This window comes from Sus scrofa, chromosome 9 (assembly GCF_054392235.1).
Source record: "Sus scrofa isolate SSC_HxYL_T2T_F1_AM1 chromosome 9, Sscrofa_HxYL_maternal_Yorkshire_Landrace_v2.0, whole genome shotgun sequence".
Lineage (NCBI taxonomy): Eukaryota > Metazoa > Chordata > Mammalia > Artiodactyla > Suidae > Sus > Sus scrofa.
In genome coordinates, this window is record NC_139391.1 from 53,845,339 (window position 1) to 53,872,439 (window position 27,101).

A 27,101-nucleotide genomic window follows, 5' to 3' on the forward strand; every position below is an offset into this window, starting at 1 on the left:
CATTCGTTCTTGCTCTCCCCCTGCACTCTCGCCCCCGCCCCCATCTCCTTGATCTCTTCTCAAAATAGCAGCTGGGATGATCCTTTGCACATTGTGTCTCTCCTCTGCTCGAAGCCTCTGGTGGTTTCTATCATAAGCAGAGGAAAATCTGAGGTCCTTATTGTGATCTACAAGATCCCACAAGATCTGGCCCCTTGCTCCTTCTGACCTCATCGCCATCCCTCTGTCCTTTAATATCGCCGCATCAGCTACGCAGCCTCCTTGCTGTTCTTGGACGATGAGAACACTCCTGCCTCGGGGCCTTTGCTGTATCTACTCCCTACCCCACCCCCACCCCCAATGGTCTGGAATATTCTTTCTCCAAATGTTTGCTGGGCTAGCTCCCTAGCTCTCCATGTTTTTGGTTATATGTTACTTGCTCAAAGAGGCCCTCTGTGGTTATCCACATAAAATAGCACCCCTATTCTACCCCTTTCCTCCTCCTCCTCGACCTGCTTCATTTTAAGTTATGACACTCACTCAGGATATTACAGTATCTGTTCGTTCATCTCCTTACACCGGTGGAAGCCCCACGAGAAGAGTGACTTTTTCTCCTTTGCTCACTGTTGTATCTTTGGTGCCTAGAAGAGCAATGGCATACAGCAGGTGCTTAATCTGAACGGCTTATCCCCTACTACCTGCGTGATGGGGGACACAGTGCTCCCACCTGCATGTAGGTGGATGGACTTAAATCTCATCCAGCCACGAATGAGATGTAAGTCCATCTCTGCACCCCACGGCCCCTACTTTGCCTTAGGTTAGCATCTATACTCTTCCAATAGTTTTCTATGCAGAATCATATCTTACCTTCTAGCCAATCCCTGCAGGCTCATGGTGGTAAAGTGAGACGCCCAAGGTCACCTAAGAGTGAGAGGTAGAGCCTGGGTCAGAGGCAGGCCCCCTGGGGTCCAGCCTTGTCACTCCAGCACTCCAGAGTGGCCTGTGGTTTGAGCGGGGCGGGCAGGCGGGCGGGGTGGGGGGGTGCTCTCCAGGGCCCATACCCAGACCAGGCCCTGGAAGGCTCTCCAGCCTGGGCAGTGTCCCTGCTGTGAGTCATGGCTCCGTCCCTGTTCTTGCCTGTTTTATGATAAAGGGTGATTAACTAAGGGACATGCATCACGGGAAATAATGGCTCACACTTGGGGCTTCACCAGCCTGGCTTTGCTAAAGAGTGCAGGGTGCGTCCATTCGCTTCAAATAGCCTCTTTGAATAGTGGGGACAGACGGGAATACTTGCTTCTACTTCAGAGTTAGGAAACCAGGGCCTCAGAAAGGTGCCACGACCGACCTAAGGTTCCAGATTGTCAAGGGAAGGACCAGGGCGACAGCATGGTGGTGAACCCCGCTCGCCAAACACAACATGACACATCAGACAAAAAACCCTGCTTGTAGCGTGTGGTAGTTCTCTGGTCTGAATCCTCCCATTATGGCCAATTTCAAGCTGCGGACATGTTGTCACCAAACGCAGAGTTGAGAAGGGACGTCCATCAGCAGCTCTCCTGTGATCTGTGCCAGGGTGACAGCTCCTAGCCTCTCTTCAGACCTTCACAGACTATAAGACACACTCACATTGACTACTCCTCTCACTTTCATGACAGCCTTTAATATAGGCAGCTCTTATTATTATTATTATTTGCTTTTTAGGGCCGCACCCATGGCATATGGAAATTCCCAGGTTAGGGGTGGAAGCGGAGCTACAGCTGCCAGCCTATGCCACAGTCACAGCAACGTGGGATCCAAGCCTCATCTGGAACCTACACCACAGCTCACAGCAATGCCGGATCCTTAACCCACTGAGGGAGGCCATGGGACTGAACCCACGTCCTCGTGGATACTAGTCAGGTTCATTACTGCTGCACCACTGTGGGAACTCCCCCTAGGGAGTCTTTTCATCATGTCTCCTGTGTCACTCTGGCTGGTTGAGGAGAACAGGACAGAGTTGGGGTGGTCATCAAACCCCAGAATCCACAGATGGCGCAAAGCCGGGGAACACAATGGGAGTTCAGCTCCTTCTCCCCATGATGTCATCAGCTGAGACTGAAAGGAGACATTTGAGGGGAAAAACGTGCATTTCCACACTCCGAGTCTCCCCCTTCATTAATTTTAATCTAATTTGATCACAACATTCCTTGGTAAACAGCAGCCTCCCTCTAATAAGCCAGGCTCTTCCCCCGACCCTGCAATTGTGTTCCTAATCAGCCAGTGTATTGGGAAAGACTCACGGCTAATTGTTGCAAGGCCCTGTCCTATCCTGCATGTCAGGTAAGGGATGGCAGCGAGAGATAATTATAATCAGATCTAATTAGTAATTATAACAGATCCCGACTAGAAATTGTTTCCAGCTAAATATTCCCAGAGAGGTGCTAATAGACTCTAGGGCTGCTGAGAGCCACAGACTCAGGGGACGGGGCTAGTGAGGGGTCGGCAACCTCACACCCCTGGTTTTCATCCTCTGACCTACTGGTGAGTGAGGAGACTCCGGAACTCATGGCTCAGGGGCTAGGAGGTGGGCGGGCCCATGGGGACAGATGTTGGATAGGTGTCCCGGTCACCTGGCACCTGTGGGTGGCATTTTCCCCCATGCGTCAGAGGGGGAGGTCTCTTGGGGGCCGCCTGCAGTGAGCCTGCCGCAAAAGCCAATTATTAAGTGTCTCGGGACCCCGAGGCATGGAAACCTCTGGATCATTAAAGAAACTGTATGTTGCTTAGGATATTTGCTGCTAGAATCCTGTTGAATTGAATGGGATTAAAAGCATTCATAGGAGTTTCCTGGCTAACAAAAACTGAGGACAGTGACTCTCAACCCCACTTTGGTACCCTCTCTCTGGGTACTTCTTTCTCTTTTGGTCTCTAGCAAAGGTTTGGCAAAGTCTTGGTTGTCCTACCTTTTGTGAAGCAGGATCTAACTAGCCAACACTTCTCTGCCTTCAGATCCAAGACCCACACACCACCTGGTTCTCTTCCTTGGTACCATCAGAGCTGGGGATGAACTTCCCCAGGCACCCGAGATGACTCCCCACTGCTCATATCCAAGTTCAAACTCCTGGCATTGCTCAAGGCCTTTCCTGCTGAGCCCCAGCTCCCAGGTACTTCCTCATCCACTACAACCATCCCAGCACAGGCCCCTCAATCAGGGTGCACCAGACTTTCATCTCATTGTGTCTTTGTTCTGGTTCTTCTTCCTTTTTTTTTTTTTTTCCTTTTTTGTCTTTTTGCCTTTTCTAGGGCCGCTTCTGTGGCTTATGGAGTTTCCCAGGCTAGGGGTTGAATTGGTGCTGTAGCCGCTGGCCTACACCAGAGCCACATCTATGAGGGATCCAAGCCACGTCTGCGACCTATACCACAGCTCACGGCAACGCCGGACCCTTAACCCATTGAGCAAGGCCAGGGACCGAACCCGAAACCTCATGGTTCCTAGTTGGACTCGTTAACCACTGAGTCACGATGGGAACTCCTGGTTCTTCTTCTTCTTACTTTTATTTTTAAACTGAAGTATAGTTGATTTATGATGTGTTCGTTTCAAGTATACAGCAAAGCGATTCAGTTACACACACATACACACATTCTTTTTCAGATTCTTTTCCATTTTAGGTTATTACAAGACATTGAATAGAGTTCCCTATGCTATACAGTAGTTCCTTGTTGATTATCTATTTTATATATAGCAGTATGTATATGTTAATCCCAGACTCCTAATTTATCCTTCTCTCCCCCTTTCCCCTTTGGTAACTATAAGTTTGTTTGCTGTGTATGAGAGTCTATTTCTGTTTTGTAAATAAGTTCATCTGTATCAGCTTTTTTTTTTTAGATTCCACATACAAGTGATATCATATGATATTTGTCTTTGTCTGCCTTACTTCACTTAGTATGATTATCTCTAGTTCCATCCATATTGTTGCAAATGGCATTATTTCCTTCTTTTTCAGGGATAAGTAATGCTCCATTGTATGTGTATACCACATCTTCTTTATCCAGTGATCTGTTGATGGACACATAGGTTGCTTCCATGTCTTGGCTATTGTAAATAGTGCTTTTATGAACACTGGAGCACACGTATCTTCTCAAATTAGAGTTTTTTCTTTTCCAGATATACGTTCAAGAGTGAGATTGCTGGATCATATGGTGGCTCTATTTTCAGTTTTTTAAGGAACCTCCATATGGTTCTCCAGAGTGGATGCATCAATTTGCATTCCCACCAGCAGTGTAGGGAGGCATCCCTTTTCTTCACACCCTCTCCAACATTTATTATTTGTAGACTTTTTGGTAATGACCATTCTGATTGGTGTGAGGTGATAACTCATTTAGTTTGAAATAACATACCAAATAATTTAAATAATTAGTCTACTAAAGTCTTACTCATTCTACCATGGAAGAGTTCAAAACTCACCTCCCTTGTGAAGTCTTCTTAGATTTTCTCAGTTGAAATGAACACTTTCTCTGTATTTTGTCAATACATACATTATACTTCTTTCATTCCACCTTGGCTGATTGTAAATGGTTTGTATGTTTTCTTTTTCCAATGACGATAAACTCCCTGAGGGCACAAATGATGTTTTACACTCCCCCTTTGTGTCTACACAATGCTTTTCCACATGGTAGGAATTTATAAAGATTGGAGAATAAAGGAGTGAGGGAGTTGCTGAGAGCTTCCACTCATGGGCTGCATTCTGACATCAATGCAGATGCTTCCAGGAAGCTGACCTCTACACCTTCGGGTCCAAGTCTTTGAACCTGTTTCCACTGTTGGCTGCTGTTGGGTTGCTGGCATAGGATTAGATGGAGTTTGGCCAGGAATGCCTGAATCTTATTTAAATCAGCACCCACCCCCGCAAAGCCCCATGTGACAACTGAGCACTTAAAGTGAGCCTAGTGCCACTGAGAAACCGTATTTTTAGTTTTAATTAATTTTAATTAATTTGAAATTAAAGTAAAGTAGCCATGTGTGGCTGACGGCTACCATATTGGACAGCAAGCTCCCGAGGCTCTCTGAGAGTCCTCAGAGACCCACTGCCCAGGGCAGCAGGAAGGGCCTGGGACAGAAGCCTATTTTGTGTCAAATGAGGCTGCTCACAAGTTATTCCAGTGACTCACATTCATTCAGTTGAAACTGGGTCTATTTTTTTTTTTTTTTGTCTTTTTGCTATTTCTTTGGGCTGCTCCTGCGGCATATGGAGGTTCCCAGGCTAGGGGTCGAATCAGAGCTGTAGCCACTGGCCTACACCAGAGTCACAGCAACACGGGATCCGAGTCACATCTGCAACCTACACCACAGCTCACGGCAACGCCGGATTCTTAACCCACTGAGCAAGGGCAGGGACCGAACCCACAACCTCATGGTTCCTAGTCGGATTTGTTAACCACTGCGCCATGACAGGAACTCCATTTTTTTTTTTTTTGGGGGGGGTCTATTTTTAACACATCTTTATTTTTTTTTTGATGCTGATGTAGATTTGGTGTTGATAACTCTCCATTAACCGGAATGCAAGCTTAACCAGAAAGACCATGTTGGGGAACGTGAATAATTTTGCTTAGTTCATTGCCCATGAAGGAGATCCCATTCCACCTTCATCCTGGGTCCAATTTCTGGGCCACACCCTGCATAGGGGTCTTTCCTTACTAGGAAGCGAGTAGCAGAGGAGTTCAACTCCAAGCTCCGGGCTCTTTGCATGAGATCTGCTCTGCGCAGGGAAGGAACACGCTGCCTACTCACCTTGGCCAAGCTCTTCTCATGCTTGAAACCTCACCTAAAACCCTTGCAAGCCTGCCCTTGATGACTCACTGGCACAACTGGGTGCTGCTGGCCTTTTGCCTTCTTTCATTTCCTCTCCTGGTTTCTATTTCTAGTTTAACCATTGACCCCCACTCTGAGCTCCCTGAAGGCAGGTCCAGGGTTGGCAATATCCGGATGGCAGAATTCCATGCAGGTGACATGAAGGCATTAAGCGGCCAAGGTGAGTTGGGGCTGGAGGCCACACTGCCTGAAGGGAGCAGCCATCACACACAACCGCTGCCAAGCGGACAAAGGGGCCTAATGTTGCCAGATCTTTGCAAGAGAAGCCAGAAATCTGCATTTTTAATACAAAACCCTCCAGAATCTTAAATGTTGGCGATGAATTTAAAAACTCCAAAGATACTCTGGGAGCCATCCAGACAGGGCTGTGGGCCGGATCTGGTTTGCCAGCTGCCAGCTGCCTCTTGTGAACCTGGGCTCAGTGAGTCCTAGGGCCTCTGCTCACTCTGATGGTCTCATCTTGACCCCACCCTGCCTTGTACAGAGGAGGCATTTGACACATGCTATCGGACAGAGTTTCAGACTCCTCATGTGTGTCAGGCTCAGAGCCTTTCCTGTGAATGCTGCCCACAGCCTGCAGCCCACTCCCCCGGGCAAGATAAGATGTGGCAGCTCCTCTGACCAGTGGCCATCAGGAGAAGCCATCCCCTCCAGGCGGGCACACCTCGAAGAGAAAGCGATTCAATTAAGCACTGGTTCACAGCAAGTGCTAAAATCCTCCCTCTAGAGAACCATTTCCGGCTATGGATTTTTAAGACCAACGGCTGGAGAATCACTCTCCCCCCCCTTTTTTTTGTTCCATTTTGGTGCTGTGTCTCTAGTCAATAAATAAGTGGGAAATAAAGGATTTGCAAGAAAATAGAATGCAGTCAAAAGGTAAATCGTGGGCTTAAAAGCCCCTCAGAGACTGGCACAGACTTGGAAATGTTTCCTGGTTTGACATGCTCTTCTGTAAGCCCAGCTTTCTGCCCTCGGATTTGCATCTCGGAAAGGTAATCTTTAAAACTGATTTCCCTCGGTTGCATTTCATTGGTGTAGAAACTGAACAGGCTGTTGCATTATAGTAATAACATCAACATTTCACCCACCTTTGCCTTAATTATTTTTCTGTCTTGCCAATGGAACCCGTTTAATAAGATTTATAGGTGGTGGGGAGGTGGGGTGAGCCGGTGTGCGGCTCAGATAATGGGCCAAGCTGATTTCCTCTCACTGGGTGTCACAGGTATAAAAACATGAACTAAAAGCGTTGCAGCACTTAAGTAATAATAATGTCAACATTTCACCTGCCTCCCCCTTAATTATTTTTCTTTCTCACTCTTTCCACCTGAACCTGTTCAGATAAGATCCCTGCACAGATAAAAACCAAGGGCTCTCATTCTCTTAGGCAGATAAGCTGCGCTTTTCTGCGATTCTGTGTGAAAAGCGAGCTGTGAGTGGCAGAAAGGCTTTCTCTTGGATCTTTTCTTGGGGGGTGGAGGGCAGCGTTTTCTGGAGCTTGTGGATCTCATATGGATCAGTGGCTCTGGAAAAGGAGAGCAGGTGACTGTGAAGGCAGCTATGGGCACTGGGAGGGGTACCCTAGCCTGGGAGGCAGGTGGGCACCAGAAGCTGGATGCAGAGGAGGGGCTATCTATGTACATCTGCTCTCTCCCATGGGGCTCCTGGGCAGGGGTGAGTGCATCTCATTGGACGGGTGGGGTAGGGTACCCATTATACACACCACTAGGCAAACCCCCAAGGCATTGGGAAGGCATCTGGGACAGCCCTAGCTTTACTGCTAGTTTGCTGTGTGGCCTTGGGGAAGGAACCCAACCCTTCTGAGCCATGGTTTCCTAAAAATGCAGCGTTGGTCTAGATTAGCTATTCTTACATTTGGGGAAGCATATAGACATCTCCTTTAAAAATATGAAAACTTGCTCTGGAAATGCACTTCTTCATTCAGACTTTTGTATCTAATTTTATAGGGATAAAAGGCTTCATGTCAAAATCCTTGGCACGATCCTTGCCTCCTGTCCTTCTCTTATACTGCTGTTCATTCCTTCCACTGCTACTGTCCTGGTCTGGGTCCTCTCATATCTCGTGTATTGTTGCAAGAGCCTCTTATTACAGGCCTTCTTCCCTTGTTCTCTTATAATCTGGTCTCAATCCAGCAGTCAGGGTGGTCCTTTTAAAATGTAAGTCAGATCATATCACTCCTCTGTTTAGAATCCTTCAATAACTCTGCTTTTTCACTTTGAGTAGGGATTTTCCTCCAAGAATCACAGCTAAATCCTTCACCTCTTCAAGTCTGTTCAGAGGCCACCTTATACAGAGAAAATCTAACTAGAACTACGCTGGGAAATTGAATTAATGATGAAAAATCTTCCCACAAAGGAAACGTGGGCCCAGACAATTTCACTGGTGAATTCTATCAAATATTTAAAGAATAAATGTTATCAATTCTTCGCAAAATCTTCCGGAAAGTAAAAAAGGGACATTCCCAACTCATTCTTCAAGACTAGTGTTACTCTGATACTAAAGCCATACAAAAACATCACCAAGTAACTATAGACCGTTGTTCACTGTGAATATAGATGAAAAGCCTTCAAGCAAAAGTCAGCAAACTGAAGCCAGCAACATTGAAAAAGATCATACGCCATGACCAAATGAGATTTTCCTCAGGAATTCAAGGTTGGTTTGACATTTGAAAATTAATTAGTACAACCCTACTAATAGAATAAAGAACAAAAACTTCATGATCATCTCAATTGATGCAGTAAAAGCATTTCATAAAACCCAGTACCATTCATGGTAAACCCTCTTAACAAAGTAGAAACAGATGGAAACTTCCTCAGCCTGGTTTGATATAGGGCATCTATGAAAAAACTACAGCTAACATTATACTTTATGGTGAAAGACTGACTGCTTTCTCTTAAGATTGGGAAGAAAGCCAGAATGTTCGCTCTCACCACTTCTGTTCAACTTCATACTGGAAGTTCTACCAGTCCAATGACTAAAAAAAAGGCATCAGATCAGACACGAAAAAGTAAAACTACATTAGACAAAATGGTACTGCCTGCAGAAAATCTTAAGGAATTCACAGAACTATTAAAACTTAAACAAATGAGTCTAGCAAGAGCCCAAAATCCATATATAAAAATCAATTATGTCTTTATATATTGGCAATGAAAAATCTGAAAATAAATTAAAAAAACAACTATATTCATAATAGCGTCAAAAAGAATAAAATACTTAGGAATAAATTTAACAAAATAAATAGAAGGCATACAGTGAAAACTATAAAATATTGCTGGGAAAAATGAGAGGACTAAATAAATGGAGATGGCATTCTATGTTCATGGTTGGAAGACTCAATATTGTTAAGATGATAATTCTCCTCAAATTGGCCTGTAGCTTTAACACAGTTCCTATAAAAATCCAGCAACCATTTTGCAGAAATTGACAAGTGGATCCTAAAATTTGTATGGAAATACAAGGGATTCGAAATAGCCAGAATTATTTCAGAAAAAAAATAAAAACAAATTGGAGGACCTACCATTCCTGATTTTAAAAATTAAGGTAAAGCTATTAGTAATTAAGACAGTTTGGTACTAGCATAAGAATAGACCTATAGATCAATGCATCATAACAGAGTTGAGAAATAAACCCTTAGCTGGTTTTTTTTTTTTTTTTTTTATTTTCCCACTGTACAGCAAGGGGGTCAGGTTATCCTTAGATGTATACCTTGCAATTAGCTGATTTTTGACAAAGGTATGAAGGCGATACAGTGGGGACAAATGACGTTGGGACAACTGGATAGCTGTATATAGAAATGACGAATTTAGTTCCTTGCCTCACAAATAAAAATTATCCCAAAACCAACTTAAAATGAACCATAGATTAGATGTAAGAGCTAAAACTGTAAAATTTGTACAAGAAAATATAGCAGTAAATTTCTGTGACCTTGGGTTCCACAGAGTTCTTAGATAGACCATCAAAAGCACAACCTATAAAAGGAAAAAACTATGAAATTAGGCTTGATTAAAATAAAAAGCTTTTGTGCTTCAAAAGACCATCAAAAAGATGGAGAGACAAGCCACAAAACTGAGAGAAAATATTTGCGAATTATATAGCTGATAAAGGGCTTGAATCTGCGTTATACAAAGAACTCTTACAACACAGTAACAATAAGACAAATGATGCAATTTAAAAATGGGCAAAAGATTTGAATAGATTCTTCACCAAAGAAAATTAAAAGAAGGATAATTATCAGATCAAAAGATGCTCAACACATAAGCCATTAGGTGAATCCAAATTGAAAACTTAGCAGAAGTACCGCTTTAAACACACTTGACTGGCCATAACAGAAAAGCCAAACAACGACACACACAACATTGTAAATCAACTATACTTCAATTAAGAAATTAAAAAAAAAAGCCAAACAATACTCAGTGTTGGCAAGGATGTAGAGAAACTGGAACTCTCATACACTCCTTGTGGGAATAGAGCACGATGACGCAGCCACTTTGGAACGTCGTTGGCATTTTCTTAAGAAGTTAAGCGTTAATTTTCCACATAGCCTAGCTTCCACTTTCTAGGAATCTACCCGTGCAAAAATGAAAACATATACATACACATGAACTTGTATGGGAATGCTCACAGCGGCATTATTCCTAACAGCCCCAAACTGGAAACAATCTGAATGTTCACTGAGTGATGACAGGATAAACAAAATGTGTCTAACCACTCAGTGGGATGCTACTCAGCAAGAAAACAAATGGACTGTGGACACACGCTACAACACAGATGAAAAGCCGCATACTGTAGGATTCTGTTTATAAGAAATATTCAGAAAAGGCAAATCCATGGAGACACAAAGCTGATCAGTGCTTGCCTGGGCCTGGCAATGGGAGCAGAGAGTGACAAGAGATCTTTTAAAGAAATGGCCTAACACTAGATCATGATGGTGATGGCTGCATAACTCTATATATTTTTTAAAAATTATTGAGCTGTGCACTTTAAATAGATGGAGTTAATGGTAAGTTTTATCTCAGTGTGGCTGTTAAAAAGTAAAGTGTAAGATGAAAAAGGCACTTCCTCTGAGAAGTCCACCTGGACTGCCCAACCTGCCCTTTTCCCTTATATTCCACTCTGCATTTTTTGATAGCATTTACCATTTTCTAATAAAGTATAACATTTTCTTCTTACGTTCATTGTTTATTGCCCAACTCCCTTTGCTAGAATAAAAGTTCCATCAAGGCAGGAGGTTTTAGTCTGTTTTGATCCCTGATGTATATTTCCCATGCCTAGAACAGTGCCTGGTGCATGGAAGATGCATACGTGTGTGTTGAAAAACACAATGAAGGAAGAAGCCTTGATTGGCGGGTTCCTTCCAGCTCTAACATTCTCTCATTGAGGTTTGGTTTGGGGGGTGGTCCTTTCAGAGGCTTCTCTTGGTCCTTAGCAGAAGTGGTGCCCGGGTCTAGTTGGTACCTGTGGCTGGGGCTGGAGGACGGACAGGGCAGTGCCAGATGAGCCTTGCAAAGCCCGCCTTTCTCTTGATCTTGATCGTAAAGGTTCAGAGAGACCTTTTCCTTTCCCAGGCATCGTGCAGCCTCCAGCTTATTTTTTGGGGGACCTCAATGGACTCACCTGCAGATTGAATTTTCTCGATCACCGTACAGAGTGTGTGTCTTTCTCTGTGTGTAGCTAGAGGAGAAGCAAGCAGAGGGTGTGTTTAGGAGTAGAGGAGGGCCGGCTCTTTGGAGGTGGCAGGGGGAGGCTGTGCGGTCACCAGTCTGCTCCCCGTTTTCTTGCTTTCCACCACAGAGCCTGCAGCGATGTTCCTGGCACTGGGTGATCTGTCAGCTGCTAACACTGTTGCTGCCATATTTACATATGGAAAGTTCTCCCTTTCTATAAACATTTACAAACACCTTGATAGACTTGTGAAAATGTGACACTCTTTTGGAAGCCAGACTTTGTGGGCTGTGGGGCTCAGCTATTTATTGTTGTGCGATGGAGGCAGCTGTGCGGGCTTCTTGGTGCCTATGAACCTCCCACTTAGGACAACCTCCGCATGGACAGGATAATTTAGAGGCCCAGAGCGACAGGGGAAAGGAGCAATGGGTAGTCCCCTGACAGGGAGGCTTACTGGGATGGAAGATGGATGTTGTGGGTCTAAGGTCCTGGCTCCCAAGGCGTGTCTGGGGAACAGGGCTGCCTGGACAGGTTTTCTGGAAGCCTTTAGTTCATTGAGCAGGCTGCCTCTCCCACGCTGGGGGCCTGGGAAGCCAGAGGGCTTAGACTGGGCTCCAGGCAGGTGCGGAGTGGCAGTGCTCCCTGGGGCTGGAAAGAGACCTGTGATCTTTTTTTTTTTTTTTTTTTTTCCTTTTCTAGGGCGGTTCTTGCGGCATATGGAGGTTCCCAGGCCAGGGGTTGAATTGGAGCTGTAGCCGCTGGCCTACACCACAGCTGCAGCAACGCGGGATCCGAGCTGCGTCTGCGGCCACAGCTCATGGCAACACCGGATCCTTAACCCAGGATCCTTAATCCCACTGAGCAAGGCCAGGGATCGAACCTGCAACCTAATCAGATTCGTTAACCACTGTGCCACAATGGGAACTCCGAGACCTGCGATCTTAAGGGGAGGAGTCAGGAAGCAGTAACTCTGAGCAGAAGTTCGGGAAAGGGGAGGGGCATGACTTTGCAGAAAAGGCAAGGGTTTTCCAACCAGAAAGAACCTGAGTTCAGGTTCTCGCTCTTTTTCTTTCTCGTTGTGTGACTTGGGGCAAGTTGAATGGGCCTCTTTGTGTATCAGCCTCCTCATCTGTAAGAGGAGACCTCGGGCCTGCCTGGCAGAGATGGTGAGGAGCTAAAACAGGCTATTGTGTGGATGATGCAGACAGGGGGTAAAGGTGCCTGAAATGCCCCTCTCCAGCTGGATCTATGGCAGAGACCCGTCCCAACACAGTGGCAAGATGCCAAAGCTCTGGCTGTTCCCAGGCCAGAAGTAGCTCTGTGCATCCTGCCTCTGCAGAAAACTGCCCCCAGCAAGAGGCTGGCTCCTGGCCCCTGCTGGCAGGCATTGCATCCTGTCACTGTAGTGTCCTCTGCTGGCCTGGGATGTGGCGTCTCTTGGGGTGGCTCTATGGGTCTGCCTGGGGTTGTGTGACTTCATCTCTAACCTCCCTCCCTTGCCCACTGGCTACTGGGGGAAGGCTTCCATTCAGTGGCATTTTCCTTTCTCATTTCATGCTGTAATGGAGATTCATTGCTAGTTTTAAATCCATAATTTGCCATGAAACTCTCGTCTCGGGCTGGGACCCAGGTCACAGCAGAGAAGGAGTGAGTTATTCTTCTGCTTCGAGACCTCCCTGCCCAGCCCCAGCCTCTTGGGTTTTCCCCAGGGCTGGCCTCGGGCAGGGTCCTGGGTGTGACACCCACACCGCTCCAAAGGCTAGAGCCAGGAAAGGGCACTTAACTCCCAGGAGTTGGGGGGTGGGGAGGGGGCGGTGGTTGGCCCTGCTCCTCCCTGTCAGCGGCGGTGACTCTTCCCAGCCTCATGCTGGGGCGGGGGTCAGACTCCCATCACTCCATTCTTTTCTGGGCCCAATAAGGAGGAGCCTCTATACTTTCATTGAGTCACCAAGATTTGTTTATTTCCCTACATTGACTGTTCTCTTGACTGAGTGTTCTTATGTCTGTCCACTGTGGGGGCACTGATAAATTGGCCAGGCTCTGAACTTGTGTGTGTGCATGCGTGTATGTGTGCATGTGCACGTGCATACCCTAGTGCATTTGTCCTTGACACATGGTGTGTGTATGGATGATAAACAGGGAGCCTAGTAAATGACCAGTGGGCAGCTAGCTGTCCTGACTGAGGAGGTAATAGGGCACCTGGAGAGAGGTGGGCTCTTGCCTGTACTTTTTCTGGAGGGCAGGGATGCTGGAGGCCATTCCCAGGCCAGAGGAAGCAGCCCGGTGATGGCAGAGTGGGTGAGGGCCACATCAAGGCAGCTGCATTCTGAAATTATAGGAAAGTGGCCTGAATTTCACTGGCAGCCATAGAGCTATTGGTTCCATGCTGCAGGGCTGACGCCGGAGGATCGAGGTCCTGACTTTTGCAAATCGCCAATGCACTGAGCCCACTGGCCCCTCCGAGGTGCAGTGGAGTCTGTTCAGCGCCTCCCAAGGTCACACTTAATTAACATATTATCCCTGCTCTCGGGAGGGAGCGAGGGAAGAAGGACTCAGGGAACAATGCCCCTCATGCCCTAAACCATGATCGAATGAGGGAGAAGCAGAGTCAAACTGTGGAGTGGATCTGCACGTATCTTTCCAGCTCCTGGTTCTCCCAAGGAGAAAGAAAGCGGGTCCTGTGAGGTTAAGCACCATGGTCCCAAGTCTCACAGCTGCTCAGTGGCAGGACAAGGGCAATGATGCATGTCCCCTGACTCCCAGGTGAGGGCCCTTATCCTGCTTGGACCTGGAGAAATGCCAGCGCCCTGGGCATGATGGAGGCACACTCAAGACTGCAGGGCTGCCCTGGACAGCCTAAGCCATTTAGTGTTGGGGGGGGGCAGTAGGACTAGAAATGGAGTGGCGGGGGGCCAGGAGCAGGAAACTGAGCACCTTGCATACAGCAGACCATAGTGGGGGCGGGGGGGCTCCTACAGAACCTCCCTGACTTCCCCTGGGCTGGTGTTGAAAGCAAGAGATGCTGGACCAGGAGGGGAAGGGCTGGCCCTGTGAGTGCTGCCTTCAGCTTTGAGTGGTGAGCACTGCCCAAGGCCAAGGCGGGCCTTTGGGCCACCTCAGCAAAGCCGCTTAATTAGATCACTTAGCTCTCCTCTCATTGGCTGAGGCTGTTCCAACTGTCCCTGATGATGGCGGGTGGGGTAAGGTGGGGGAGGTGCAGCCTTTGCATCGGGTCTCCCCCTTGTTGGAGAGGACCCCGTCTGCTCCCTGCCACCTACCTTCAGCGCCGAGTTTGCCTCCATCCCAGATGGATCCCTAGCCACTCTGAAGCCTTGGAAGTGGCCGTGGTGCAGCGCCTGTGAGTCTCCCCCTTTCCCCTGACTCCACTTCCTTCCTAGATGGATGGGCTCTGGCTAGGGAGGAGCGGCCTCTCCTAACCTCCCCCTGAGGCTTAGCTGAAGCACAAGGAGATAGAGAAGGTGCAGAGGGGGGCCATTCCTGTCCATGCAACATGGCCAATTAGAGGAACAGGCAGGCTGTTGAGGTAGAGGGCAAGGTTAGCATGCAGCACAAGGGAGGGCCCACTGGGACTCAGCTCCAAAGCCAAGCACCTCCTCCCAGTGGCTACAGAGTTCCAGGAAGACCCTTATCTCCCCCTGATCCCCCATCAACAACTGCTAAAGGCCACCACTCAGCGGGCACATGGCACTGAACCCAAATGTGGACCTCAGAGACCAGGTCCCTCACTCTCAGGGAGCTTCTAATAAAATTTAGAAGAGCGGGACCATTTGTCAGCTTCAGGTAACTCAACGACTCCAAGCCACACCCACCAGGTAACCTGGACGCGCAGGTGGGCACAGCGTTAAACCAAGAAGCCAAAGAAGGGTGAGCAGTGGCCAAAGAGAAGGGAGGGGCAGAATCTGCTCCTGGCCCAGGGGACACTGGGGTGGCCTGGCCCCCCCCGCAGGGTGGAGGAGAAGGAAGGGGGCAGGGAGAGTGGGTGGCAGGGGCGGGACAGGTGGGGTGAGGCTCACAGCAGCTCCTGCACTGTCTCCCAGCTGGAACTTCAGGAGATAAGGATGCTTTTTTGGCTCCTCTCTCCCATCTCTGGCTTATTTGCTGCCCCTATTTGGGGGTGATTGCAGGGTAATGAATGTGGCAGGAAACAGGCACACAGCACAAATGTGATATGGCACCTAAGACCAGGCCGAGGCCCAGGCAAAACATGCTTAATGAGGAGATAAGGAAATCAATTCTGCTTGTCTTCCCAGGCTCGCAAGCTGGGAGAGGCTTCAGGATTCGTATCTTTCTGCCTCCGTGCAGGATGGAAACGCTTCTCTAGGACACCAAACCTGATCCCCCAGGGAGGAGGAGTCTCTTGTTGGTGTCTATTACCATTGCAGGAATAAGAGTAACACAACAAAACAGGTATAATAATAAGAGCCAACGTTTACATGCCTTGCTGCATACAAGGCACTGTTTCGTTTTTATTTTTCCTTTGTTTTTAGGGCCGTGCCTGTGGCACGTGGAAATTCTTGGGCTCTGGGTCAAAGTGGGGCTGCAGCTGCAGCCTATGCCACAGCTACAGTGACCTTGGACCTAAGCCGCATCTCTGACCTATGCCATGGCTTATGGCAATGATGGCTCCTTTAACTCACTGAGCGAGGCCAGGGATTGAACCCATATCCTCACAGAGATCACGTCGGGTCCTTAACCCGCTGAGCCACAACGGGAACACCAAGGCGCTGTTTTGAGAAAAGGCTTCCCTGTCTTATTTCATGAAATCTTCTCTATAACCCTAAGAGGATAGGTACAGTTATTCCCCCATTTTACACACGAAGAAACTGAGGCACAGGATGGTTGAATGATTGTGTAAAACCATAGCACAGGTTTCAAGAGCAGGCAAGCTGGCCCTCAGAGTTGGCTCTTAACACCGAAGCCGCGTGGCCTCTCTAAACACAACACAGAACAACACAACTTTCACGTGTGTGGAGGATGTCCTACCTGCCAGATACTGTTCTCTGGGGTGAGGGTAAGTGCAGGCACCCTCGTCAGCCCCATTCCTGACTGGCTGACATGTCAGACCCCCTGACAAACACTTACTGAGCACCTGATATGTGCCTGCGGGCTGTGCTAGGCATGGGGACTGCACACTACCTCCCAGGAACCCAGTGAGGGTGTGTGTGGAAGTGTGAACAGTGACTTCCAATATAATGTGTCAAGTGAGGATTCTGTTTGATATGAGGACAGAAGGCTAGGGGAGTACAGAGTGGGTTGGTCTGGCCATGTGAGGTTCAGGGAGGGCTTCCTGGAGGAGGCAATATCTAAGATGAATCCTGACAGGTGGGCAAGAGTTAGCCAAGGGAGGGTGGGAAGGGCATTTCAGACAGAAACACAGGAGAGAAGGCACAGAAGTGTGTGCTGCAGAAGGGGCTGGAGAGCAAGCAGAGGGGAGGGCAGGTGGGAACTCGGGCTTTGTTCTGAGAAGAGGCTTCCTCACTACCCGCTACCGACAGCCTTTCTCACCACTGGTTTCTGGAGAATGATTTTATTTATTTTTTATTTTTTTTTGTATTTTTAGGGCCACACCCGAGGCATATGGAGGTTCCCAGGCCTAATCGGGGCTGTAGCTGTCGGCCTCCACCAGAGCCACAGCAATGCAGGATCCAAGCTGTATCTGTGCCATACACCACAGCTCATGGCAACGCCGGATCCTTAACTCATTGAGCGAGGTCAGGGATCGAACCTGCATCCTCATGGATATTATTAGTTGGGTTCGTTAACCACTGAGCCACGATGGGAACTCCATGGAGAATGATTTTAGAAACCAGTGCTCTTGGGCTGTTTCAGCTCTGCCTTCCCCTGCTGTAGGACTTGAGTTATGCACTCTCTCTCTCTGGACCCACTAACTCGGAAGGTTAGGGGATTGAGAGGTGGGGGTGCTGCCGGTGCTATGAGCTTAAGAGACCTTGCCTGCAGCTCCCTCTGCTGGAAGAGTTGCAGATGGAGCTTGTGGCTTTGAAAACAGGCACAAGGGAAAGACACATCTGGACCTTATCCATTTGCCCCTGAGTATTTGGGGTTTGATGTCATTTTAAAGATGCCCTCTTTATTTGAATTGACTTACTCTCCATCGTTAAATAATTCATATTGATTTAGGAAGCTTTATTTCTAACGGGAGCCCCAAGACAGCAGAGTTAATATTAGAACGGGCCAGGAAGAAGAGGGAAATGGGGTAGGAAGGCTGGGAAATTCCCTTTTTAATAATTAACCTGACATCCACCATCCTCCCCTGCCTGCCTATTTTCAATCCTCCTTATCCGGTTCTGCTTTTTCATTTTCATAGCACTTATTACCATCTGATGTCTTACATAGCTATGCAATGTACTGGCTCAATGTTTATTATTTATCGAGTGTCTCTCTTGCCACTAGAACACAAATTCCACCAGGGAAGGGGTGCGTTTCTCCCTCATTTGCTGATGACTCTCCAGTGCCTAGATCAGTGCCCGGCCCACGACAAGTGCTCAGTAAATGCTTGTCAAACAAATCCTTGGTGTCCATTTTCTCCTGCTCTGGGTTCTGAGTTTCAGGAAGTTAGGAGAATCAAATGCAACATCATCCTTATAGCTCTGGACCTGTAACAGTTTTATTATTTTTTAACTCAGGGGTTCCTACAGGTGGGAGATGTAGCTGTGTGCATGGCTGTATAATTATAGCTTTCTGGAAGCTGGACAGTTCTTAATAATAGTGCATCAAGGAGTTCCTGCCGTGGCGCAGTGGTTAACGAATCTGACTAGGAACCATGAGGACATGGGTTCAATCCCTGGCCTTGCTCAGTGGGTTAAGGATCTGGCGTTGCCGTGAGCTGTGGTGTAGGTCTCAAACATGGCTCAGATCCCACGTAGCTGTGGGTCTGGCATAGGCTGGCAGCAACAGCTCTGATTCGACCCCTAGCCTGGGAACTCCATACGCCATGGGTACGGTCCTGGAAAAGGCAAAAAGACAAACAAACAAACAAACAAAAAAGGGTCAAATAATAAGAGGTCATCTTATTTATCCTTATCTTCATTTTACAGATGAGGAAACTGAGACTCAGAGAGGCTGAGAAACAAGGTCAAGATCACACAGCTAGGTTAATGGCAGGACTGCGACTGTTGCCTCCAAGCCTTTTGCTCTGTCCCTGATGCCATGACTCCTGAGATGTTGCGTGGAAAGATGCCCAATCCTTGCCTTGCTGTGCTTCACAGAATCTGTCCCTTCCCCTTTTTCTTCTGGGTCTCCTGGCCCCCTCTCTGTCTCCCTGCGGGTAGCAAAGACTCAGCTCACAGTTGCTTCTTGCCTGATTGCATCTGAGAGTTGGAAACACAAGGCTAATTAATGTGTCTGTGACTCTAGGCTTGGCTGCCGGGCCCGGTCCCTATGCCCTCTCTGGAGCACGGCAGACTCTGAGCTGGCCCTCTGGCTTCTCCTAGCAGGCTGCAGGCAGCTGCATATTTTAACAATGCACATCTGTTGGCTATATAATCTCTCGTATTTGCCCTTCTCACTTGGTGCTTTGATGGAAGACCCTGGAGGTCTCCCTCTGTTCCAGCCAATGTGTTTGCTTTGCAATTTTGCCGGAATACCATCTCATTCTGCTCTCACATCTTCCACAGGTTCTAATCAGGCTCTTACTTTATTTAATTAAAAATCTATCTCAGGCAAATACAGACTAAATTAGGAAGCTCTCTCATTCCTGGAACACAGGGAAGGCAGTGTCCCCCTTGGGGAGCCGGCTGGGACATTTTCCCAGGCTGAGATGCCATGGCAAAACAGATGGGATCTTGGTTGGGAAGCCGGTTGGCCAGGATAGAAACACCCCTCTCCTCTCTGCTGGAGCAGAAACCTTGTCTATCCACTACCATGAATAGACCAGGGCTCCCTTTCCAGAAGGCTGGGTCAGCTTCTGCATGCAGGGCCTCCTTCCAGGGCAGTAGATGGGGCTGTATACTGTGGAGAAACTCAACCAGAGCCCTCAGCAGCAGCTCAGGGGTGGGGACCCACGGAACCAGGTGAGGGGTGGGGACCTAAGGTAGCCTTGAGGAGTCCAGAGGACTGTGGGCCAAGCCTGGGGAAGCTCTTTCCTACCTGGGGTTAATCTGTTTAGGAGGAAGGCTTCTCCTGGCATCTGCATGAAAGGCTGATGGACAAATGCCAGCACAGTCTCCCCTTCTGGCTCTCAGAAATTTCACCCAGGCCATCCTGCCAGGGTCTCCTGGAAACGCTACCTTCCCCCTCGTCTACTGACCTCCAGATTGTAAAACATCTCCCGCACAAACCAGCTCTGCGCCCAGAAAGCAGTGCCAGGTCAGGCCACTGGAGAGGGAGACAGGGAATTGAATGCCTTTTAGATGTGACCCAAGGCAAAATTAAAGCTGTTCAGATCAGATCCCGAGGTCCTGCTCGCAGAAGCCTGGTTCTTAGCCAGCCAGACAAAGGAGAATCTGCTAGCATTTAGGAATGCGGAGACTGGGCACAGAGTGCTGGCTTGAATTTGGGAACTCTGGGGTCTATTTTGAGGGTTAGTTAAGCTGTGTGACCTCCCATGAGAGCCTTTCCTTATCTGTAAAACATCTGGGATAACGTGGACTTTGTCATCTCACTAAGACGGTGGAGAGGAAAGGAAACTGTACGTGGCTGGATGTGACCAGGAGAAGCTCTGATACCACAATGGAAACTTGAGGACCAGAGACATCTCCATCTGGTTTTGGTCCTGCATGAAGTCAGGAGTGGGCACTGCTGGGGTTCCTCTCATTTTAGCATCTCTGGGACCCCCTAGAACCGGTACAAGGTGGGAGGGGCGGTGCTGAAAATCCCCCAGAGAGGAAGATCCAACCACTCTCCTGAGCACATCTGTTCTGGCATTTTGCAATCCTCGATGATCAGAAAATATATTAGGCACCAAACTCTCCTCTCCTCCCTCAATCCCCACACCGATTGTAGACCCGGTCCTGTTGTAGCCACATCCCAGGAGAGATGAAGGCGGTAGCCTCTCCCCCTAATGCTGGAGGCCCGTTTCTGGTCAAGGGATCCCAGCCTATCGACCCTCCATCCAGGTTTATTTTTCCCATTCCTTCCGTCACAGGCCAGGGGAGGCTCAGAGGTTGAAGGAGATCTCAGTTCCCCTTCCCCGTGTCAAGAAGCCACGCTCTGAGCTGAGTAAGTGGCCCTGTCTGCTGCTGTGCTTGGGACAATCTGCCCTGTGTGCTGGCCGTGTAGATCTGAAGATAACCTGACACCCTCTTAAATCTTTCATCTCTGAGCAGCCGTGTGCCTCATCTGCCTGCCGGCGAGGAGGCAGCACTCCAGCTGCTGACCCTGTTGTCCAAGTTCACAACAGCTGCTGGAGGCTGGACTTCCCTCCTTTCCTGGCAGCCTGTCTGCTGGCCCACGCGCCCCCCTTGCTTTTCTGATCCTTAGACTCTCCTCAGGGGCAGCAATCCCCATCCCACAGACCAGACCAGTGTCAGAACAGCCGAGGTAACAGAAGTGCAAATGCCATGAGGGTTGCTATGCAGTGCTATCCAAAGGTGAGCTATTATTACTTATGTGCCCTGCGTGGTTCGCGGCTGGCCTGGCTCCTCGGTAACATCTGACCCAAGGAGGCAGCTGACGGCAACTGAACTCTAAATTAGGACAAGGCAGTTTCTGGGGTAGCTAAGCCCATCCCCTGGTCTCCAGGCATGTGTGCCCAATTTAAGGAGTGGGACCCTTTCCTGGAGGATGTCCCAGGGATGCTGGGCTCCTGGGAAGCCAAAGTGAAGAAAGACCAAGGGGCAAAGATGTGATTTAGAAGAATAGGCTGAAATGACATTCCCTAGAGCTGATGTAGGCAGCCTGGTCCTCCCAGGCCCGAGGGCCAGGATCCCAGGGAGCTTGGAGGGTGGGAAGGAGCAGGGTCAGGGTGGTTCCTGTGGATGCTGAAATCAAGGGGAAACAGAGGAGCTCCGGGCTGAATCTGCCCTGGGAAGAGGCTAGACGGGGCTTCGTTAACAGCAGGGGAGGTCAACTGAGAAGGAAGAAACTCAAGGCTGCGCCCGTTCCTTCTCTGTATCTCCATCATTGAGCGCGGGCCCTGACATGGGTCACACATGCAGAACACGCTTCTTGATAGAATAAAGAAGCACCCAGGAGCCCTTTTTAGTTTTCTCTCTGGCAGTCGAACATGCTGGGACTGGGCAAGGTCACAGGTCAGCTGGCCTTGGCCTTCTGATGTCCAGGGAGGGGACGTTCACTTTCTCCCTTTTGGCGGGGAGGTACGGACACCGTGGCGCAGCCACGGCCAGAGCCCTGTGGGTCAATGCTGGGGCGCTTTGTCTGGGGGGGAGGCCCCTCCAGTCTGGCTCCTGGTCTCTGGAGCTGAGCCCAGAGTGCTTCCCATAGCATCCTCACCAGTGTACAGACGGCTCTTACCTAGGACGGTGAGGCGTGCGGGGCGGGAACGGATGGCAGCCTGGATGGCCTGGCACTCGTACACAGCATCATCCTGCAGCTCTGCCCGCAGGATCTTCAGGTGATGTTCCCCCGACAAGTGGTTCCCTACCACCAGGTACTGCGGGTAACCTGTGGAGACAGCAGGCAAATCAGGGAGGCTGGGGCGGGGTTGGGGGAGATGGGCAGATAAGCACAGCTGAGGGTGGGGACACCTGAACAGGGAGTGTGGGGGTGCTGGTGTTCGGGGCTGGCAAAGCAGGAGACTTCTTAGGGCCCCGATCTCAGTGTAAGGAATACAACAGTGGGTATCCCCAGGGTGCTGGGGGAGCGGGTTTGTGTGCGTGCGTGCGTGTGTGTGTGTGTGTGTGTGTGTGTGTGTGTGAGAGAGAGAGAGAGAGAGAGAGAGAGTATGGTAGGCTTAAGTTCAGGAATGTTGGGGAAGCTATTATTATTATTATTATTATTGTCATTATTATTATTATTATTTTTTGTCTTTTTTTTTTTAGGGCTGCACCCGCGGCACATGGAGGATCCCAGGTTCGTTGAATTGGAGCTGTAGCCACCGGCCTACGCCACAGCCACAGCAACGCCAGATCCGAGCCATGTCTGTGACCTACACCATAGCTCATGGCAGTGCCGGATCCTTAACCCACTGCGCTCAGCCAGGGATCGAACGTACGTCCTCATGGATGCTAGTCAGATTGATTTCGGCTGAGCTACGATGGGAACTCTCAGGGAAGCTATTATTAAAGCAGGAAGGAGAGCACAGAAGGTGCTGCGTGTGGATAGACACAGCAAGGTGGTCACCCTGGAAAGCAGGGTACTTGGCAGCAGACAGGCATTCTTTTAATTAATTAATTAATTAATTAAGTTTTATGGCTGCACCTACAGCATATGGAAGTTCCCAGGCTAGGGGAGCTGCAGCTGAGGCCTACTCCACAGCCATGGCAACACCAGATTTGAGGCTGCATCTGTGACCTATGCCACAGCTTACGGCATTGCTGGATCCTTCATCCACTGATCGAGACCAGGGATTGAACCTGCATCCTCACAGAGACAACGCTGGGTCCTTAACCCACTGAGCCACAATGGGCACTCCCAGACATGCGTTCTGATAAGGAGACACACAGAGAGACCTGGACTGAGATTCACAAACAGAGAAAATGGAGTCACAGGGAGAGAGAAGGAAACAGAGAAATACTGGGCAAAGCAGCCAGAATGACTTTTGGGGAAAATTTTGTTTCAGGAAGAACAGGAACTGGAAAATGAGGCCCACCCCGCCAGTGCCCAGGAACCTCTGGTTACTTTGAACCATAAGTGGCTCTTTGCTGGTCATTCCTACCACCACCCCCTGAACCCCAGGGCCTGATTAAGCACTTATTAGGTGCTCAGGACACTTAAAATTTTGGGGCCTCTTATGCCATTGGTGATGAATAATAGATAAATAAAAGCTTGAGAATGATAAATCATTAAGCAACTTTCCTGCTGCTGTGCAGGCTTGACTATAAATGCCAACATGAGCCACGCTGGCTCTCTTTCCCAGGTCTTGGGTCCTCAACCTCCTCCATTTGGCCTTTTAAAGAGAAGACTAGGGCTTAAGAGACAGAAACAGAGATGGAGGGACGTGCAACAGCTCTCCTCAAATATTTCTAAATCTCTTTGTGGGCTTTAGATGTGTTCATGTAACTACAAAGGGGCAGAATTAATGTGGGGGAAAGCTATTAATTTATTGTTGTCCAGAAAAGATCTGGGCTGCCAGAGGTGATAGCGAGGTCCCCGTCACTGGCTATATTTAAGCATAGGTAGTATGATCACTTGTCAGGGACACTAAAGAGGAGAATTCTACCCTGGATGAGGTATTAGAGCTCTAAGGCCCCTTTTGCCTCCATTACCTAAGGATCACCTAGAGAGAGGTAGGGTAGGGATTCCTGGGGGGGGGGCTGATAAGGGGCACCCCTTCCTGACTAGCGGAAGTAGCCATGATCCTCTGCCAGTTTCCCCAGTATGCTTTTTGGGTGCATCCTGTGTGGCTGAGTGTTTCAGGCTTACGTCTTCATGGCTAGCCTTGTCCTCATCATGCCATCAAATGGCCCTGCCCTCCACAGCTGTTCAGGTCTAGCCAGAGAAACTACATGGCCATGAGCCATATCCCCCCAAACATCACCTCCCCTCCTGCCTGCCCTTCCTGCCCTCTGCTGGGCTTTGGGAAGGAGCCCAGTGGATAATTTACAACAACTGGGGGAGCTGGCTCACCCCAAGGCCTGGTAAGGGGCTGGAAGTGGGTCTTAGTCCAGCCCTCGTCCTGCTGTGGCTGCCCTCACTGTAGCTAGCTCACCACCCCCAGCCCCTCTGGCCCAGCCTCTGGGTCCCGCTGTCCTGTGATTAGCCCCTCGTCTCCTGCAGGCATCTTGGCTGGAGCTTGTGTTTTTGTTGTCTTGCAAGCTATCAGCAGCAGGATTCCGCTCTCATAAGCGGCTGAAAACATCAGTGATGGGTTTGTTTGTATTTGCCTAATTAGGCGGCGCGCCATGATGCTCTCCCAAAGACTGGCAGCATCTTTGGGAAGCCTAGGCCCAGGAGCTCAGATTCTGAGGAAGTTCTAGCTCCTTCCATAGTATCATTACTCTCTCCCTTGCTGTTCCCAGGGGTGGCAAAACTATTGAGAGCCTGGGTTCTACAGATAAATTGGCAGCTCTATCAATTCTTAGCTCTGTTGTCTTGGGTAGGTTACTTTAACCTGCTTGTGCTTCTATTTCCTTGCCAATAAAATGGAGATGATGCTAGTACCTCATAGAGTTATAAGGAGATAGGATAATCTATGTCATGTGCCCAGCACATAGTAAGTAGTCTATAAATTGTTTTTGTTTGTTTGTTTGTTTGTTTTTTGGGCCACACCCACAGCATGCAGAAGATCCTGGGCCAGGGACTGAACCCACATCATGGCAGTGACCTGAGCCATAGCAGTGACGATGCTGGATCCTTAACTATTAGGCCACCAGGGAATTCCTATAAATGCTAGTTTAAATTAACCTGATGGTAACATAGGGGAGCCAAAGAGGCCCCCATCTTTAGGAGGGAAAACAGACAGTGTATAAGGACTTTGGGGGCTAAAAGCCAGGGTCCCATGTATTGGGACTGGACATATGTTTCTCAGCTGTGACTTTATTTATCTGCCAAATATAGGGAAAAGCCTTCTTTTTCTACTCATGGATCACTGTAGATTTATGAGATAATGTCAGAGAAGTTTTTGAACTTCTCACAAGAAAAATCTTCCATCAATATGAGGGAATGTGTTTATAAATCACTTCCCTCGACTGTTTTTTTCAGCCTCGGCGACCAGAAAGATAGTAAGGTCTTCAGTTAAGGTCTCATTCCTGATAGACCCGATGGGGCAACACATTTAAAATAGAAGAAGGCAGAGCTGCAGCAGGCCGAACCTCCACAACACTGGGTTCCAGTTTCCCCATAGTATTAAGTGCTCAGCAAATACGTGCAGAGCTGAATTGGGATTTATTACTCCTGACTTTCTCATCAGGCAAGCGAGTAGTGTTTACTGAGCATGTGTGTGTCATTATTGTCATGATGCTTCTTTTAATTGTATTTTTAAAAATTATAGTTGATTTACGATGTTGTGCCAATTTCTGCTGCATAGTGAAATGATCCAGTCATATATATATGAAATATATATATATATATATATATATATTCCTTTTCTTATATCATCTTCCATCATGGGCTATCCCAAGAGATGCAGATAGTTCTTGGTGCTGTAGAGGAGGACCTCATTGCTTAGTCATGATGCTGTTTTTGGGACGGGTGATCGAATACAGAGCAAATACATTACCAAAGGTATGAGTTTATTGGCTCTGCACGGAGAGGGCCAACCTTCTATCCATCAGTGGATGGAGGTGGAGAGGAAGCACACCTCAGCTCATCAGAGCCCACTGCCCTCCAGCACTTAGTAGGACCCGATCCTGGGTCCCAGAAAGGCATTCATGGAAGCGAATGCCAGAGGGTCAGTTATCCATGTGGTCATGACCGCTCTCTGCACCTTCCATGGTGACCTGGGGCCCCCTCTTAGCCACGAACCCAACAAGACCCCAGCCCCTGAGCGGACCTAAAAACCGGGAACCCAGAGAGCCTCCTAAACCAGTGGCAGTGCTGGGCCGGCTCAGAGCCACGTGGAGCGTGAACGATTCTGGTTTGGGAAGATTGTATCATTCCCCTAGTTCCTCTGGGGTAAGGGAGTTCAGAGTCCCTGAAATTGGCTGGTTCCCATAATACTTAAATTTTATGGCAGCACAGTATATTTTGGAGATATTATTGTGTATTTTATCCATGCTCAGCTGGGCTGTAGCACTCAAACTCTGTGATGCAATTGACCATTGCTATAATGTTTCAATATACATTTTTTGGCAAGACATAACTCACATTTTAAAATATTAATTTCCCAACCATCATGTTCCTGAGTGCACTTCGATTTTTATTTTCCTGCAGCTGTACGCCATGAGACAGGCAAAGCTACTTCTCAGCTGAATACATATTTTCTTTCTCTCCTTCTCCAACCTCAGACATTCCCCAATCACAGGGACACCCACGTTCCTTGTTCCGGATTTTACAGTTTCTGCTAAGCTTAGCAAACAGCCACATGCCTGCCATCCCCAGGGGAGAATAATTATGGCAGATGGGTGAGTGACCAAGAGAATGATTTCATTCTTTTTTTTTTCTCGCAAGGGAGAGGATAGATTGGAAAGACATTTGTATGGGCTTCAGGGTTGCATTTGCAATAGTTCACAGGTGATGGGGGTGTGGGCACCAACCAGGCAGCTCAGATGCCAGCTATCAACAGCCACAGGTGCCCACCAGCACATCTGTGTGGAATACCAGCCTGGGTGGGGCTGAATAAGGGTGGGGTTTATTTTAAACCCTTCTTTTTTCCCCCTCCCCATCACATAGTGACCCCTAAAGTCAACAAGATGTCTCTCTCTCTCTCTTTTTTTTTTTTTTTTTTTAGGGCCGCACTCAGGGCATATGGCGGTTCCCAGGATAGGGGTGGAATTGGAGTTGTAGCTGCCAGCCTATGCCACAGGCACAGCAACGCTGGATCTGAGCCATGTCT

General features: G+C 48.5%; 1 protein-coding gene across 7 annotated transcripts in view; it reads right to left on the minus strand.

Annotated features, from left to right (window-relative positions):
• Positions 1-27,101, minus strand: part of KIRREL3 (kirre like nephrin family adhesion molecule 3) — a 570,289-nt gene that overhangs the window by 67,945 nt on the left and 475,243 nt on the right. For all 7 annotated transcript variants that reach the window (XM_021063119.2, XM_021063117.2, XM_021063118.2 and 4 more), the window contains exon 4: positions 21,962-22,111. In XM_021063119.2, the coding sequence (XP_020918778.1) occupies positions 21,962-22,111 (150 nt within the window). The remainder of the gene's footprint in view (positions 1-21,961; positions 22,112-27,101) is intronic.